The sequence below is a fragment of the Accipiter gentilis genome, chromosome 7 (assembly GCF_929443795.1).
Source record: "Accipiter gentilis chromosome 7, bAccGen1.1, whole genome shotgun sequence".
Classification (NCBI taxonomy): Eukaryota; Metazoa; Chordata; class Aves; order Accipitriformes; family Accipitridae; genus Astur; species Astur gentilis.
Window position 1 is genome coordinate 42,805,457 of NC_064886.1, and position 18,770 is coordinate 42,824,226.

At 41.7% G+C, this 18,770-nt stretch overlaps 1 protein-coding gene across 8 annotated transcripts in view; it reads right to left on the reverse strand.

The window, feature by feature from the left end:
* GALNS (galactosamine (N-acetyl)-6-sulfatase) overlaps positions 1 to 18,770 on the reverse strand; it is a 56,007-nt gene that overhangs the window by 34,173 nt on the left and 3,064 nt on the right. For all 8 annotated transcript variants that reach the window (XM_049806468.1, XM_049806467.1, XM_049806466.1 and 5 more), the window contains exons 2-10: positions 17,540 to 17,663; positions 16,239 to 16,313; positions 15,065 to 15,167; positions 12,050 to 12,193; positions 10,044 to 10,110; positions 9,811 to 9,938; positions 8,851 to 8,990; positions 7,527 to 7,630; positions 1,179 to 1,315 (exon numbers count right to left, since the gene is read on the reverse strand). In XM_049806468.1, coding sequence (XP_049662425.1) covers positions 1,179 to 1,315; positions 7,527 to 7,630; positions 8,851 to 8,990; positions 9,811 to 9,938; positions 10,044 to 10,110; positions 12,050 to 12,193; positions 15,065 to 15,167; positions 16,239 to 16,313; positions 17,540 to 17,663 — 1,022 coding nt within the window. The remainder of the gene's footprint in view (positions 1 to 1,178; positions 1,316 to 7,526; positions 7,631 to 8,850; positions 8,991 to 9,810; positions 9,939 to 10,043; positions 10,111 to 12,049; positions 12,194 to 15,064; positions 15,168 to 16,238; positions 16,314 to 17,539; positions 17,664 to 18,770) is intronic.

The window sequence follows — 18,770 nt, forward strand, 5'->3', positions numbered from 1 at the left end:
GTTTCTGGGGGCTGTGGAAACTGTGACCTGGTCAGGTCTGGGGGAAAAAAAAGAAGGGGGGAAAAAAAAGAAGGGGGGGAAAAAAAGAAGGGGGGGAAAAAAAGAAGGGGGGGAAAAAAAGAAGGGGGGGAAAAAAAGAAGGGGGGAAAAAAAAGAAGGGGGGAAAAAAAAGAAGGGGGGAAATCCATTATGTGCCTTGAGCAACTGCTATTGTAACACAAACAGCACCAGTTCCAAGGAGCTGGTGACTGGAGTGAAATTCTCTTTTAAAACAACAAAGAAGCTTTACAAACTTACAGAAGTAAAGATGGGATAGGCTGTTTGAGGAACCTGCAATACCTCAAGTCAGCCACTGGCTGAGCTCTCAGGTAATACTGTACGCGTGCTTCTTGCGTTAACGGGACAAAAGCAGTTTTATAGAACAAAGCCTTATGTCCAACACAGAAAAGAAGTATGTTTTCCATGCATATGTTTCCTCACTGTCTCACAGAGAAAGAATATGCTTGTATTCAGATTTCCTGGGCTGCCGAATTCCTCATCAAAATCGCAACTACGAGACCTCTCTTGACCTCCAATCCTTCCAACAAGAGAGCCAAGGATATTTGCTGGCAGATCTCGGTGCCTGTACCAAAGAGCTGACAGCACTCCTCCATGCCCATGAAGATCCCAGGTCTTTAACCCAAATCTGTTCTTGCAAAAACATCTGCAGAAACAGGACCTTGGGAGGAGGTGGGCTTCCAGTTCACACGCAGCAGCCCAGCCTTTACCTCCAACCTCTCTCAAGCTGGGGCTGTAACGACCTAGCATGCTCTTGGATGTTTTTCCAGTAATAAATAATGTATTCTCCCCTACCCAGGCTACAGTTCTCAGGCTTTTATCTCCCCTATTGCCATATGTTGTTCCAGGGATCCCTGCTAACCCCCTGACATTTTCATCGGTCCCCAGACTCCACTGTATGGCAACATGCCACATGTCAGGAAATCCCACCGCTGCTTGCTCCACCAGAGAACTAGCACATAGCAAAAAGCTCTGGTGCTACCCCACCTCACTAAGCAGGAGCAAAGATGCATCAATTCAGTTTATAAAATATTTCTGTAAACTTGATTTAAAAAATAACCCCAAATTTGGCATCACTTCAGTTCGGAGGCAAGGGTTGGAGCTCTGGGCTCATAACTAACCTGTCAATTAGCTTGCCCTGCAAGATGGCAGGTAAAAGGTCGATGCCGTCAATCTGCCTGTCACTGGGAGGCTGCAGTCCCGCCAGGGAGAGGCTGGTGGTGAAGAGATCCATCACACTGCCCAGCTGATGACTGACCTGAAAAATCAACAGAAACACATTTGCAAAAAGACCTTCAGTAAAAGCCAAAATGAAACAGGCTGGTTTCCACCAAAGCAGAAGTATTGCTTCCTGAACCTCCTTCTCCGCCAAGCATCTTTTGAGATTATCTCCCTTTACAGTGCTGCAGTCACCAGCAAACCTCCTATTAAAATAATAAAGGAAAGGAGATGATCCATATTTCTCCACTGCTAGGGAGCATTTGCATTTTGATTCATTTTTTCATTTTCCTCTCTTTCTTCTCACTTTTCTCTCTGTATCCACTTTACAGGAACATGTTTTCACAGAGATCAACTTAATTTAGCAAAGTCCAAGTCATTTATGGATTGAAAAAATTAGCACTTAAACCAAGAAAAAGAAAGTCCTTGATTTGTTCCTTCTCCAGGTCATCTCTGGAGTCCAGAATAACCTGAGAGAGTCCCCAGAAAGCACAGGGATAGATGGATAATAACAAAAAGAGCCTGATGACTTCATCTGCAAACCATTTCCAACAATTCAAAAACTGTAAAGTCGTGGTATTTTTAGTATATATTTTAATAAGGGAGAAAAACATCTGGTTTTGGCTCCAATGGAGATGTGCAAGCATTTCCACCCCCCTTGCTTTTTTCTTTTTTTTTTTTTTTTTTTTTTTTTCCTTCCTTAATTGGAAGCCATACTTATCTCTCTGGTCTTAATTATTTATATTTTTAAAACCTAAAAAGTCTGTTCTGACTGATTCTTTCTGAATCTTTGCTCCCACCCTGCTTGTGGTATGCTACAGTTATCTGCTGTAGGATGTTTAACTAGCCAGCAACACACTAAATTGAAGCAGATGCATTCAAATCAAGAGCAAAACTGTTTTGCACCAGGATGCACCAGCACAAGATGCGACATGAAAAGAGCCTTTTCAGCCATACCACTTGTTCGGAAACAAGAAGCCATCTGATACAAGTCCACATCTGTAAGTACAGAAGCACTTTCTGACTGAAATCCAAGTCCTAGCAGCAGCCTTGCGAATGTCAGTGTGAACATTACGATGCTGGGACCATCAAAGACTTCTTATCTCTGAATCCTCTTTCTACTCACAAACAGACCCCCAGCCTGTAAGCTGACACTAATTATTTAAGTATGACAAAAAATGATAACATGATAAATGAATTTTTGTGAGATGCTGGCTCTAGAGAGAAAAACTAAAGGGAAAATGCTATTTTTGCTGGAACACTAAGCCTTTTATTAAGACACCAGGCTGAAAAAAGTGAACACAAAGGAAGAACAAACAAGTTTTTTTTTTAAAAAGAAACTGGAGAAAGCAACATGCAGGGGACTAATTACAAGTCTAAAATTACAGTATCGCATTACTTGATTACAGTAATTTCAAATTTTAATGGCTTTCATTCATCAAAAGGTGTTGCCAGGAACACATGATATTAAAGTTGCGTGCAAGAATACTTCCACAACTCTTAAGAAGAAATCAAAGTGCAAAGCTCTAAGCCCAAGAGGAAGCCTGACCATGGAAACCCTTGCCCAGGAAAGCAGTTGGATCAGTTAGCCAGGATCAATAGGTCTTGCAGAAGGTCTCAGACATTTGAGGTTAAGCCTTATTCACAGACATTGCTGCAGCAGGCAGCCTGAAAGGGGTCGTGCTCAGCCTGTCCTTGTAGAAAGTGACAATTAGACATGAGCCCACAAATCCCTCACAAAAAGCAGATGTATACATGAAGTTCCCTCTCTGCATGGAGAAAAGGATGGGGATCTTCTGATGCACAGCTGTGGAGAAGGAAAGAGAACTGAGCCCTCCGATGGGATAACCTGGCTTCTTGCTCTCCCCGGGGCCATTTGGCAAACGTGGACCGCCGAGGAGAACCAAAGCTGGCTGTGTCGTCCTCGAGATTAACTGTGGCAGACAGTCCTGTGTGCCCCTTGGACCGTCCCCTTGCACAGGCTCTTCTCTGGTCTCGGGAGCACACTCAGAAAGGACTGACACCTTAAAAAAAAGGGTGCACCAAACCAAAAAAACCCTGAACATCAGGTCACTCCTTACAGAGACGGACAGCTTCGTGAGCCACTGGGTGTTAGGAACGCCACGCTCCCTCTGAAGTCAAAGGGGATTACACGCGCTCAGCATCTCAGCAAAGATGCTCAGTCCCTCATAGGCTCATCTGCTGGCTAATTTACCCCGAGCATGCCTTAGGAGAGCTGCGGGGTCAGCAGAACACCATATGCAGAGCTCGGAATCTAATAAAGAGGAGATCTGGCACACGCCTGCTCCCTGACAACTGCTACGTCAGGAGCAGGCGGGCAGACTGGCGGCTGAGACTTTTTGTAATTAGACCTCTCACAATTTAGAAGGCACATCCAAAAGTCACTTTTCTTGTCGCTCCATTCCCTCGCCTCAATCTTTTGATAACAGGCAGCAAGAGGCAACCGCTGACCTGAGACTCGTGCCTCTAATATCACCTAATTTATACATCACGTTGTGACAATCCGGTGGGGCCACCATGGTCTTCTTGTACTGGCCCTTATTAACCATAACCAGATGTAGATGACTCTCTTTAATCATCCAATTACGTTTCTGGTCTCAGACAACATTTTTCCGTGAAGCAGAGAAAACTTCTTACGGAAATTAAATGCCCATGCCACAGCCACTTGGATTTATCTGTGCTCTGCAGCACCACATTGAAGAAAGGGAAAAAAAAAAAAAAAAAAAGGTTAATATTTATATAAAACTTTGAAGTATTTTCAGAGAAAAATAAAAAAATTACCATTTTCTCCTGTCAACAGTGCTCTTTCATTCTAGTTGCCTTTCCCATTTATTTTTTTTTTTTTTAAGAAAAGAAAAAGAAAAATCCAGAGAGGGCAACAGCCCAGAGAAAATAAATAATATATAAAAAAGAGTGAGATCAGATATTGCTCGTATCAGTGAGAAACAGCCGGTATTACGCACGTAAGAACGGATTTTTCCCCCCTCCTTCCCCCCCTTCTTTTTAATAAACTCTCAGTATACACATAACGTCTTTAAGAAAATGAAATCCTTTTGCTGTGGGCCACGTCGCTAGAAGAAATAGTCACCACTGCTGTTATCAGTGCTTTCAAGCTTTAACTCTGAATCAAAGGCGACAATTAATAAAGTCGCCCCCGCCAGGAATGGAAAGGAGGAAAGCTAAATATTTGAAACTGGGTGAACAAATGTCAGGGTGTTTTTAAATAAAATCCTTTTACAGTTATCACAGCGAGCAGACCTGATATCCCTGTCTAATTCAATTTCAATTTGCGCCCCATGGGAGATAGTGAAGAAAAGGTTGCAATGCTGTCTTTGGGTTGATATGTTCTTTTCTCCTTCAGGAAGCAGGCACGAGAGAGGAAGGGGAGGAGGGTGAGGGAAGAGAGGAGGAGGATTCAAATACCAACAGAATATGATTCTTTTTTTCTCTCCTTTTTTTTTTTTTTTTTTTTTTTTTCCAGCTGGATCCTTCCAGAAGGCAGATGTGATGTGGGGAATGTTGAAATGCTGATTTGTTGTGAATTCACCTGGAAAACGTAGCTGAGGAGGAAACTGCAGAAAGGCTGTTTGTGTACAAATAAATATTCCTGATGGGGGACCAGAATTAACTGAATGTTGATGCCAAGAGCAACACGCACTCCCGAGGCATCCCTCTCCCCCAAAAAACTGCAAATCAGCCAACTGCACCAATTATCCTAACCTGTATCAATATCCTGTCAAGTGTTCACAATCCTGTCACCTAACTTCTTTTGTTTAAATAAAAAGGTACTCCTTTATTTCAGCAAACACATGTGCCCTTTAATAGAAACAAAACCCCCCCACCCTATATATCAATAAGATTATTAATAAACTGCCAGATCCCATCAGCAGAATGAGCCTTCCACCCAATAACTGGATTTCACTGGCCAGAGACACAAGTCCTCTTTTTTCTGGCTGCAGTTGTGCCAACTGAAACAGTTGCTGGCCCTCCGCCTGCTCCTCAAAACGTCCACGGCTGGAAAGGAACAACCATTACACTGGGAGCAACACCAGCCCAGGAAGGAGGAGTTGACCGTTCAGTTTTGTGCTTGGCACTCCTGAGAAGCTTTTTGCTTCCATCCTGGTTCAGGGCTCCCAAGCCTTTGTTTCCTTCAACTCTTTTGAAAAGAAAGAGCAATGAGAGACTTTGAAGCAGTTTTCCCACGTTTTACAGATTCTTGGACTACACAGGGCTTAAGGTGACTAGTTTAAACTTGCAATCAAGAAGCTACAGACTCCATAAGATACAGAAAAGAAGCCAAAAACGTACTAGCAAACACGTCTCTTCACTTACTGTCAGTGAAAGAGGCAATTGTGAAGCAGTAACTACAGGTGCCCTACAGGCCAACGTAGCGTGAGCTGTATTACGCAGAAGCAATGCCAAACCTCTCACCTGTGGTCAGTGCTGCTGTGGGTACCAGTGCTGGAGCCTCGATGGCAAGAATACAAGCAGAAAAGACATATAAGTAGCTATCACATATTTACTTATCAGTAGCATCATACGGGGGCCTAACTCACAGCAAAGCAGCACATCCTGGGGACAGAGTTCAGAAGAGGCTTCTTGAAGTACCAAGTGGAGTCCTAGAGGACATTTGGGAGTGTAATGTACAGATATGTGGCAGACAGCATCGTGAATTGGAGCCCATGATAGGAAGGATTTAAAGTTAAGCACGTGCTTAAGTGCCAAGGATGGTATCAGCAGTGGTGGAGGAGGGGATTTTCAGGCACGTACCTGCCCTAATAAGCCTTAAGCACACTCTCCAGCTCGCTGAGCATGCATGGGCTTATGATAGTATGGCGTTGGTCAGTCCACCCACCTATGCAAACATGTTAACTCTGCACAGAAATGACTGTTCACAGGAATTCAAACAGCAGCTTCAACTATGGCCTCAAGCAGAAAGCCGTGCCTCACACCAGGCTACCGAGAACATTTTGCATTACATAAAGCTTCACCACTGCACTACATGCAAAAGACTACCTGTGAGAAGGGTACCAGCCAGTTACAGTTAGAAAATAAGCAGGCACAATGATTTCTTTACTCATGTTCTTAATTATCCTCAGAGTTACTACAATGGAAAGAATTTTTAAATTTGGTATTTACTTGTTCCCATTTATAATGCATGTTTACTTTTAGCACATTATTTAGTTTGGACATGGAAAACAAAACAGTCAGCTTCAGTTTCATGTTCTTGTATGCTAGCCCAAGGCTGTTGTACTTGGCTTGTAAAGGCTTTATGGAAATGTTTAAATTTAAACAAAAAGACTGTTTTCATTTCAAATTAAAAAAATAATAAAACATCCCTAGTAGGTTTTGTGAACTCTTTAAAAATGATGAAACCAAACTACCCTCCTGCCCTCAGCTGCAGATCTAAGCTGTCGGCTTCCTCCTAAACGTAAACGATAAATTATCATTATCCTGACTCAATTAAACCACCAAAGAGGAATGCAACTTAGAAAAATGTTTTATTTATGAATAGTTTGCAGTCTTAAGCACAGTGCCCAGTTAATGAAGTATCACTTTCTTCAGGGATAAGAGATGCTCACAAAGGGGAGGGAATCTGTATTATTTACTGTGAACCCTGCCTGCAGAAGAATTGATTGCATCCTTCTTTAATGAGAACTGGGACAAGTGAGGCTGGTAGTGCCACTGGAGGATTATTTTGAAGCGATCATATCTGAATTTGTGTACAGGCAGGAAAGAGGAATAGTCTGGTATCTAGACCTCCCTGGGTGGAACTTTTATCAAACACCAAAGCGAGAGCTGTGAGGGTCAAATCACTTGATGCTCCAGGGCACAGAGAGTGTGTCTGGGTGACACACTCCTGTTCCAGACTAGGACACACATTAGCAATGTGTCTTTATACTCCACTTTGTTCAAATGTGTAACCTACTAAAAATACTGTTGTCCAAAAGAGTAAAGGGTTTAGACAGAGCAGGAAGACAAAAAGACCAGAACGCTCGGTGCTCACAGAAGTGTTGATCATAGACACTCTAGATGTAAATTTGCAATAATGAACAGGAATGACATCGTTCTCTAGGGGCAGTGTTCAGCTCCTTATTTAGACAAGCATCTGGACTGATGCATTGGGCATGTCAAAAGTCTCATCCAAAACCCACTGAATCCAGCAAGAACCACTCCATCCACTTGAGTCCACTTAAGACCGACCGGAATTGTTCAAAGCAGATACTCACCCCTCCTGCAGGTATATGTCCGGGCCACCAAGCAATAGCCGGCTCTCTCATGCCACCTTCAAAGGTGGTTTGTTTACCACACAGAAAACGACCATTGCTTCCTCCTAGAGAGAGAAAAGAAGCCATAAAAAACCACAATATGCCAATATCACACCTCAAAGGGACACTGTCAACTAGGAAATTTTTAGGTTCGTTTTAAATGAATTTTCCTTTCTGCATGAATGCTTCTTCAAATAACATGTCCAGAGTTGTTTTGGGGTGGGCCTTTTTCATTGTTGGTTTGTTTGTTGGGTTGGGTTTTTTTAAATATCCATTTGTGATGAAATTTTAGAAGTGTCTTTTCAGCACAGGGAGAAAGTGACAGTTAAACACAACTTTCTATCAACCAAACAAAGAAAATAAAACCCAAACCCAAACAAACAGAAAATACTTCGCTGGCATTTTCCTTCCCTTTAAGGATGTTAACTGCTGTTTGGAACTAAAGGAAATATGACACTTTTAGGGAGAAATAGTATTTTTTTCATAATCCTTTTAAAGCACCAGAGCAGTATTAGATGCAGATACAAGAGTGAGAAAAATAATCATGCATTCCCTGAATGTTCACTCTCAGACATAGCAAGTGCTTTGGAGGAATGTCTGGGTTTTTAACCCAACCTTGTAGCTAAGCTTGCTGAGGAACAAACAGGGAGGTCTTGTGACTGATTCCAGGTCACACAAAGTCAAACACAGTGGTTCAGCTGAAATCAGAATTCAGGATACTCCCTGCTCTGCGGTCCAATAACCACGAGACAGCCTGCCTCTAAATAGAAGAGAGCGTGTTCTAAAATCAATTTACAATGACTCTGAGAAACAATCATTTAAACAAAGGAAAACTTGTAAAGTAACAAAAATACTTTTTCTTCTTGCTATTTTTCATGAGAGCTAAAGAAGAAGGGACTTTGAACTCTCTGTAATTACTCAGAAAGCTCAAATATGCATTTGGCAGATGGAGAGTAAAAACCCTGCTAAGTTACTGCGCCTGGTCCTAAATAAATTTAAAAAAAAAAAATATCACCCCCTGACAGTGGAGCACAAAGTGGAAATGCACATAGGTGAAGAGCCACACTGGGTTAGGCCAAAAGTCCATTTAGCCAAGGATACCTCCTTCAACAGTGAGCAGAAGTAATGAACATAAGCTAACTCTAAACATAAATGCGCTGCATTTTGAGGCTTCTCCTAACTGCATAAAGGAAAACCCCAGGTACAGGTGTGTCTACCCCTCAGACATAGAGATTTAAGCCTTGATTTCACAGCCCCAGACCAGGTTTGTTCCTCTGAGACTCACCTTGTTTAGGAGCTGAAACGAGAGCAGCCCCATTATCAGAAGTGAAAAACACAAAAGTCTTCTCGCTGATACCCAGCTTCTGAAGATGTTTTAGGATTTTTCCAATGCTATCATCAATTTCTCGCACAGCATCCCCATATCTGAGGCAAAAGCAGATGCAAAACATTAAAGGAAGCAAAGGAGGAAAAGTGTCATACAGCATAATGCATTGCAATCAGCCACAATGCTTTCAGTGCACCTAAGTTATACCTGTGCTGCAGAAATACTGCTCTTATGCATCAGGTCCTGTAATAAAGTTTTCCACTGTCACTGCAAACCCCATGTCTCTTGCCTGCAGAGAGCAACCTCTCTTGGATATCAAGAGTCAGAATTGTTCAGATGTGAGCCACTCTTGGACAGAAACTAGCAACTGATACAAATTTAGCTACAAAGCTCTCAAATATAGGCAAAGCTACTTTGCTATAGACTTGAAGCTAATAACATGGATTTGCTTAGGGATGCTGGTTTGAAACTGCGCTCTCAGAAGCAAGGCTCACAGTATCCACAGAGCTTTTTGCCTCCTGTAAGTTGTGTTTTTCACACATGCTTTTCTACTTGCTGGTCTGATTTATAGGCTTTTAAAACAGGCATTGATCATACAAAAGCCTTCCAAAAAATCATCTGTGCCACATACAGCACTTCATTACTCACACAACTGGCAAAGGAGCTTAGACTCCCCCTTTGCCCCCATTTTAGTCACATGATCTTCATTTCAGATTATGGCAAAATTATTAAAGAACAATCCAAGCAAAGTCTTCACTAACTAGTATATTTCAGCGTACACATACATTTTTGAGAAACGATCTATATACTTGGTTTTAATAAACATTACTTAGGTTTTCTGTTTCTGCAGCATGAGGTATTAATTAAAAAAAAACAAAAACAAACAACAAAACCAACACCCACAAAACCAAGACTTACAGTCCTCTCTGACTAGTGCCCAGGAACTGTTTGGAGGCATAAACAGGAGCATGGGTAGCATCAATTGCCCAGTATAAAAAGAATGGCTGCTGGCTGCCCTGCTGCTTGCTAATAAAATCGAGAGCTTCCTGTAAACAACAATAAAAATTAATTTAACGGGATCATTCTCTGCCATCTAAATCTCTGCATAAAAGTCACTGCAGCTTAGAAACCAGTATTAAAATAGACAGCACCTGCAGGTAGATCTGAGTCAAGTTGGCTTCACCTGTCTTCCGATCAATTTTGAAATCTTCATAATACCTTAAGATAAAATGAATCAGAGAGGAAAAAAAAAAAAAAAAATCAATCCTAAGGAATATACAACATAAAAAGGCCTTTCTTCCCTTACTGTGTAAGCAGGTGTCAAACAGGTCACAGTTGCTACTCAGCAAGCTCTCTTCAGATATTAAAAAGAATGTCACCATATTTTTTCTTACGGGAGAAAGCAGTGAAACAGCTAGGTCCAAATTAATGACAACTGCAAGTTTTGGACAGACCCGAGCCACCAACCTTTCACTGTTAAGCTATTAGACTAGGGGTAATATGCTTAAAGATCTCATGCTGCTACTCTTTCAACAGAGAGCTGTTTGAAAGAAGAGTAAAATTTTCAGAAGTACACAACAACTTCCAGTGAGATAGAGCAATTCTGGAATCAGAACTTGGGCTGCTTTGAAAACTTTATGTTAGAAGTATCTTTGGACACTAATTAAGCAAAGAAGGGCAGAGGGCAGTCCTCAGGAGAATAACAGCAAGTGAAATAAGATGATAACAGACTCAAAAGTGAATGGACAAGAATGGCACAGACTGCAGAGCTGGAGCATAGAATGGTGTTACGCAAACAGACAAAAGGTTATTACAAACAGGAAGAGAAAGAATAAAGAGGTCTTTCAGTACAGAATGGAACCAGCTTCCAAGAGAAGTAGTGGAGTGAAATCATCACAGGAAGCCTTTAGGGTGCAATGGGATAAGCAAACATCGCTGAGGGAGGCACTCTAGAGCAGTCACACCCCTAGATGGTCCACATGCAACTTGCAGGTTGGCCTTGGTACTCAGAGCTTTATTAATCCTCAGCATCAAACATCTAGCTTCATATTTAATGAGCTTCAACTTTAAATTTAGATGCTAAGGTAGAGATGAAGACGACAGAATTCCTGCAAAAAGTGGTTTAGGAGTTTAGAAAAAAGTTTAGTAGTTAGCTACCATGCTTAGTCTCTGAGGGGCATCAATACCATAGAAGTAGGTCTGTATTGTCTCAGCTTTAACTGGAAAAGTCAGAGTGCCACAATCACAACTGAGAAGCAACAGGCGCTGCCCACACAACCGTGCTTGAGTACCCTTTGCTGCCAGCATTGCCTTCAAAATCTCTTCGTCCCCCAGGAAGGACTATCCTTGCTTCCTCTCCTAGATGTGAAATTCACATACCCCTTGACGGTTAATCTATACCTTCCTGTTTCTGCCTGTCTTGTGTGTTTTCCCACAGGGCTTCCCCTTCAGTCTGTCTTAGCTCCAATGGAAACCATCACCCAGGCCCTGTAAGGCTGGATATTGGCCATCACCAGACTAGAGGGAAAGTCCTGTTCAAAAGTTGAAGGGCAAAGCAAGAGATGAGATCCTGGCACAGGATGTTGTAGAGTCCAGAAATACAAATGGGTTTAGAAAAGAGACAGTTCATGGAAGTTAAGTCAGTGGCTATTAAGATCTGGACACAACCTTCAGTTTCAGAAGGTGGACAACCATACAAGAGAAGGACCATTCCACCTATCTGTTTTCTTATACCCTTTCTGTAGGCATTCACTACCAGTGGTCATTGCACAATATAATGGATTAAATGGGCCTTGGGCCTGATCCAGAAGGGCTGTTCATGTGTTTCGTGACCTCTTACAAGCACCTTTCCTGCACTGGCTTACTGCTGAACTGCAGGATATTCAGGGCACTCTGAATAAGTAAGCGTCTCAGATCATATGAGAGTCAGGATATTCCCAATGCTTGACATGCTACAAAAGTCCTCTGCATAGGGTAATGCACTTGTAGATCACTGCCCATCCACCTGAGTCTGTAACTCTGATTCTGAAGCAGCTGCTGGTTTTGCCAACCCCTTTTCATTGAAATGGGTTTGCTATGCTAGCACTTATCTTCCAGCACTGTAATGTCAGCAGGGAAAGCAAAGAAAATAACATTACCAGGCAAGTAGCTGAATTACCTGCCAATCATTTCCCAGTCCCTATACACAGGGATATTGGGGAGCGCTCTGTTATCAAAAGGTCCAAAATGGCAGTTTGGGGACCCGAACCATTCATCAAACCCATGCTTCAGGGGGTGGAACTGGGGCCTGTGACCCAGATGCCTAGGAACAAAAGCAACAGAGGAATTAAAACTCTACTGCAAAGAAGCAAATAATAATCTCATCAGAATGGCATGCAAGAAAACAATCTTTGCCTAAAAAGAAAAACTTCAAGCATTTTAATCAAATAAATGATTGCAGACCACTGTCTTGATCTTCCTCATACTTGTTGCAAACACATCCATGCAGGCTCACTCCAGTACTTACATATATCCCATTTTAGTCTACTGCCCAATCTTTGTTTTCCATTATTTCATTCTATTGGTGTCTTTTCTCATGCTGTCTCGATGATGTGTACTGATGGACTACACTGCCCAAAGCCACTGTGAAGACGCACGTAATGTTTTACTTAAGGATTCTGATCTATGACAAGTCACTTTTATACCACTAAGCTGTAAAAACACAAGGTAAAGCTCATGAAATGTACCATTATATCTGCATTCCCTTTATGGAGTATTCATGCTGCCAAAATGGTACAGAGACACCTGAATGTAAGTGAGAATGAGTTCTTTATGTGCACATGTGAACACAAAACACATTTAGCTACTCCTGATGACAGTTCCATTCTACTACGCAGCTTGAAAAATCTCCATTCTTAACTTCAAGATGAAGCTCCTCTCTAATTCCAACTTCTGTACTGCAAATTCTACATTTTCTTCATTTATACTATCTTGAAGATACAGAATGTCCATCCTCTCCCGGTCTCTAAAGGAGAACTTTGTAGCTAAATGTTTATTTAATCATTCCAGTTTCTACTCACAAGCCTGTACCTGCAACCTGTCCATTTTGTGCCATCAGCCTCTGCACACTTTCTGAACATAAGGGGCATAAAATGCACTACCTGAAGTAAAATGATCCATGGTGTTATTCTGAGCTATTCCAAAATGAGTTATAACAGAAAATAATAATCATTCCAGCTATGATCATATCTCAGTGATATAACTAAAATTGCAAGTCTGACCTGAAGGATTCTACCCTTTCCTCATTTATATACATGATAAAACAAAGCTATTCCCAGCTGTTCCTACAACAGGGGACATGAAAAAATATTTTATTCTAAGAAAGCCCTAACAGAACTTACAGAGGAAGAGACCTGAAAAAGGTATCAAATAATTACTGAGATGCACATTATTCTCTCCCTCTCACAACACAAAAGATAAAGAGATATTTAATAAAATGCAACAAGTTCTACAACAGTCATGGAAAATACTTGACTTGCAAACATATAATTAAACTGTGGAACTTACTGTCACAGGACACCCTGCAAAGTCTTTAGAAGGGATGTTGAAAGGATATAAAAATCTTCTTCTGGAAAACTTAAAAATCTATAAAAGCCTTAAAATTCTGTGCGTGGCTAGGATCAGACTCCAATTTAACTACCGTACTGTGTATTTCTTTACACCTTTCTAGGAAGCAGGTGGTGTGCACAAATGACAGGACTGCTGCTGTACAGTATCACTCCCTAGTCCTGTCCAGGATAACAGTTCTTGGGCGCACAATGATAGTGCGCTGCACATTCATATTTAGTCTGCTTCTTGCTAACAGCTGCAGGTCCTTCCAGATTTGCTGTTTTCCAAATAACTGCCTGGAACCAATCTGTATTTGCGTTGTTTATTTCTTTTCCCTGGGTGTATGAATTTACATTTATTAGCACTGAACTGCATCTTATTGCATTCAGCCCACTGATCCGATTCTTTACGGCCACTCTGCTGTTTGGATTTGTGGTAATAAATAATTCACTGTCTTAGGTTAGTTTGCTTTCTTTCCAATTTCAGCAGCACTGGTGAATCCAACCACAATTCAAACTCACTTTTCTCTAACTTGTTAACAAAACTGTTAAATAAATTGTAACCCATTACTTTCCTAAACAATATTCCCCTGATACTGCTCCTGTCCGAAGTCTCTTCATTAACAATTACTCTGCTAACCAAGCAGTACTCCTCTGGTGTCTGTGTAGTTCTGAAGTTGCTATTTATGCATTTATTTATTACAGCATTGTTACAAACTGCGAATCAACTGTTCAGAGATCCCCAGGCCCCATGGGATTCCACGACAGCCCACAAGCGCATTTGAAATTCGAATGTTACAAATGCACCAGTTTGAACTATTACACTGGTAATTCCACTGTGTCTGTTTGATCTGCATATCTTTCAGGCTTTTCCCTTCCGATTCTTTGCAGACATCACAAAACATTGGTTTTTAGAAGTTCTTCCGTATCCTCTGCAAAGATTATACAGTACTCCCATGAAAGTCCATCAAGTCAAAGGACAACATTCACAGAGTATTGGATCAGCCTTCTTGGTCTTTTAAAACACCTGGTATCAACCATCCCCATCAAACCTATTCCTATCCACCCTGACCTTCTACATTTGATGAACAATCTTCAATGTAGCCCTGGATATGTCTGCATCTCTATTTCTACACCACACACTTCTACCTCCCCAAAAAGAAGCTTTCACAATTGAGTCTATCAACAAAAAAACCCAACATATAGCAGGGGCCAAAGATAAAAAGCACACAGGTGCTCAAGGCAAGTTCCAATAGAACATCTTGGTGTTATTTGACTAAATCAAGCAGTGTGATACATGGATGAAAGCACAAAGACTTGAAGGGTTTATAAATATATATATATACACATACAAAAAACTCCCTTCAACTCTTTGTATGAAGATACATGTATGCACTTGTAATGGTAACACTCAATTCAGAAACTGATCACAGCAGGGGGGGAAGATCCACCACATATTTCAAAAGTTGGACATCTGAGCTCCACAACAGTTTTCTTCCTGCAGTTCTGCTTGTTCTGCTGCCCTTTCCAAATACATACACACACATACTGAAATCTCAAAGCAAGAGATCTTAAAATAATTTTACCATTTGCCAATGATCTTATTGATGTAGCCAGCTTTCTTCAGCAACTCTGGAAGCAGTAATTCAGAATCTGCAATTCCTCCTACTATATCCTGTGGTGTGTATGCTGCATAAAACAAACAAACAAAAATCTTTCCAGCTCTTACAAATATTGGAGCAAACAGCTCATGGCTACCCATCATTAGAAGCACCGTTACTGGATCAGAAATAGCAATAAGCTTGAAGTCCCAGCAATATCACTCATTGGGAGTCCTCCCAGACCACGAGATGAGGAGAACAAATTGGTTCAGAGAGATCAAAGGGAGATCTCCACCCACTTGCACACCACTGCCAATAATAGAGAGGGCTACCATCACAGAATGAAGGCAAGACCCTTGAAAGGGGGGAGTCATAAAAAGAGCAAGTGCTTTAGGTGTGCATTGGAGTTGCCTTTACTCTTGCAAATTTGCTGTATATTTTCTAAAATGAAGGCATTTTTTTCCTAAATCAAATGATCGAGAAACTTACTCAGACTGCAAGACCTGAAAAAACCAATATGTCTCCCATAGTCCACAGCTTTCTGGCCCTTGAGAATCTAAGGTGTGACTTTGGTTAGGACAGAGATAGCCAAGCACGCTTGCTGATACACGGTGTGAACCAGTATGTAGCTGCTGACTCTTGCCCAAGTATGCTCAGGCACATGGCATCTTTCACACTGGAACTAATCACAGGAATCAAAATCAACCCAGGGTCGTTATGAACTGGTAACCTTCCCTAGAAGCACCACTGGCACAACAGTGCTTTAAAACTTCCAAGGCTGAAATGGTTAGAAAACTGGCTGCTGAATAAAACTGTTAGCAGCTTGTTCTTTGCTCTGGGTGTTAACATACACCCCACGTGACTTTCTTTCACCAGACACCAATCAGTCTGCCCAGAGGAAACACTTCTCAGCCAGCAGAAGCAAATGGATCAACCAGCCTTGTTTATCTCTCTTAATTTGAGGAGGTTTTCTGCTTGATGAGGAGGAAGCAATAAATTTCACGCTTATTACCAGCAGTTAACATGGTAATCTTTTTGTGCCATTCTGGAAGATCCATAGGGGAAGATCACCGAGCCAAGCCTTTGTTCAAAGCAAGACTTCCTACAAAGCACAGAGGGAAATCAAGAGAGGAAGGCAAATCAGGAATGAAGCCCATACCGTTTCTGGCATGTGCATTTGTGGTGTAAAAACCATTCCTCACTGGGAGACGGCCTGTCAACAGTGCTGCCCTTGCTGCAAACAACAAAAAAAATTTATTTTACATGCATTCTTTGCTTAATATTAACATTAAGGCTGAGGACAGCGCTCTGACTGAAGGATGTCAGTGTCCTTTTGCCACAGCCAGCTACTAAGATCACTCACATTGGAACAGGCAGCAACTCCTGTCTCCAGTGAGCCATGGAGAGAGCCAGGTTCTGATATGACACCATTTGAGTTATTCCAAGACAAACCCGACTGAAATTTGGCTCCTCTATTAAATTATCCACTGCTGAAGAATAATTACTTTCAATAGTCAATGTAGCAGCCCTTCTAACTCAGTAGTTATAAAAGGAATACCTGACATATATATTTAAGAGGAAATCATAACACAAACTGATTACATGCCTAAGGCTAAGTTTTCAAGCTTGCCTGAACAAAAGTCATGAAATAGCGAATAAAGAGCTGTCCAGCTTTGACAATACAAGTCAGGTCTTGACTGCAGGGAACATTTAAACAGATGTTTAACTTTAAGTGTATGCAGTACCACCACTGGAGTTAGGACTTCAGCATATTTCAAATGCCTTTTCAGAGCAAGGACGTCATCAGCACACTGACAACTTAGATCCTGAATGAAAGCCCAAATAAAAAGCCCCTGTTCCTCATTGTTGTTTCAGTTCTTGGCTGCCAATCAAGTTAGAGGAAAAAAGAAAGAAAAAAACCAATACCCCCCAGAAAAAACAGTAAGGATAAAAATATCTGTGTCTCCCAGACCCAAACGTTTCTTTTATCTCTTGTCCCTTCCCCAAGAATCTTGCAAGCCACCAGGGTAAACAACAGGACACAACGTGCTGCCATTCCTTGCATGAAAGTCTCACCACAGCCAATAGAATCAGACAAACTACGTACAAACTATGTTCAGCAACAATTTAGATACTGCTTTGTCTGTTTGTCCCAAAATAAGAAAGATGAAAAAATGCAATGACTGAGGCTAGAATACTAAACCATAATGTAAAAAAATCCTTTAGCTAGACTGATTTGATCACTAAAACAGTGCTTTGTATGAACTGAAGATTGTAGGTTTTCCAATCAAAACATAAATAAAAAGGGAGCAAAATGCAAGATCAAAGCACCAAATCCAAACTCTGCCCTGAGGGTAATCACTGGTTTGGTTGCTAGTTCATGTTAGATGCTGGCAAACATCCCAATCTTCTCAGAAGGTGGCATGCTTATATGCTAGTTTAAAACTCAAGTTTACTTACACGGAGAACAGAGGGGGTTGGCAGTATAAAAATCTAGGAAAAGCATCCCTTCTGAAGCCATCTGGTCTAAGTTAGGAGTTTCCTTAGAAGGCTCTCCAAAAGCTCCCAAATCACCCCAACCCATCTGTAAAAAGAACACACCAAAAGATGTAAAAGTACTTTCACTCTTCCGCAATGACAATGCTTCTGGGCCCACATAATGTTCATGTTCAGTTTTGGGCCCCTCACTACAGGAAAGACATTGAGGTGCTGGAGTGTGTCCAGAGAAGGGCAACAAAGCTGGTGAGGGGCCTGAAGCACAAGTCTTACGAGGAGCAGCTGAGGGAACTGGGGTTGTTTAGCCTGGAGAAAAGGAGGCTGAGGGGAGACCTTATCGCTCTCTACAACTACCTGAAAGGAGGTTGTAGCGAGGTGGGTGCTGGTCTCTTCTTTCAAGTAACTAGTGATAGGACGAGAGGAAATGGCCTCAAGTTGCACCAGAGGAGGTTTAGATTGGATATTAGGAAAAATTTCTTCACCAAAAGGGTTGTCAGGCATTGGAACAGGCTGCCCAGGGAGGTGGTTGAGTCACCATCCCTGGAGGTATTCAAAAAGCATGTAGACAAGGCACTTCAGGTTGGACTTGATGATCTTAAAGGTCCTTTCCCACCTAAATGATTCTATGAGTCTATAACACTTTTATTGTATCCCTTCATTTCTGTGTCTTTATAGTGCTCATCACCCTACTTAGGGAGTACCTCACAAATGGGATAAAAATGAACTTCCCCAACCCTCTGAAGCGGGGAACTCTGACACTTTTCACTGGTGAATGGGAAACCGAGGCACACACGAGATTAAATAACTTGCTAACAGGCATTAAAACACTTGTAGCAGAACTGGGTAAGAGCCCTAACGCCTTCACTCTTACTCACGTGCCTGAAGACTGGCAAGCACACACATACCAGGGAGGAAAAGGAAGTTACACATCATACGCTCAGTGCTGTACAGCTGCAAAGCCTGACCGTTCAGTCCCTGGCTATTTGTCTTTGTGTTGGACGATTGACCGCAGGACTCCATCTAAGCCTGCTGCATCTATCTATCCATCTGCGTATATGTAACTAGAAATGCAAGGAAAAGGTCTAAACTCAAAAGCAGTGGTACAGGAAAAGAGAGAAAGTGTTTATTTTAAAAGCAAGCTCTGGAGAGAAACCTGCCAGAGGCATCATGTGTCACTTTGCTTATTTGCAAGACA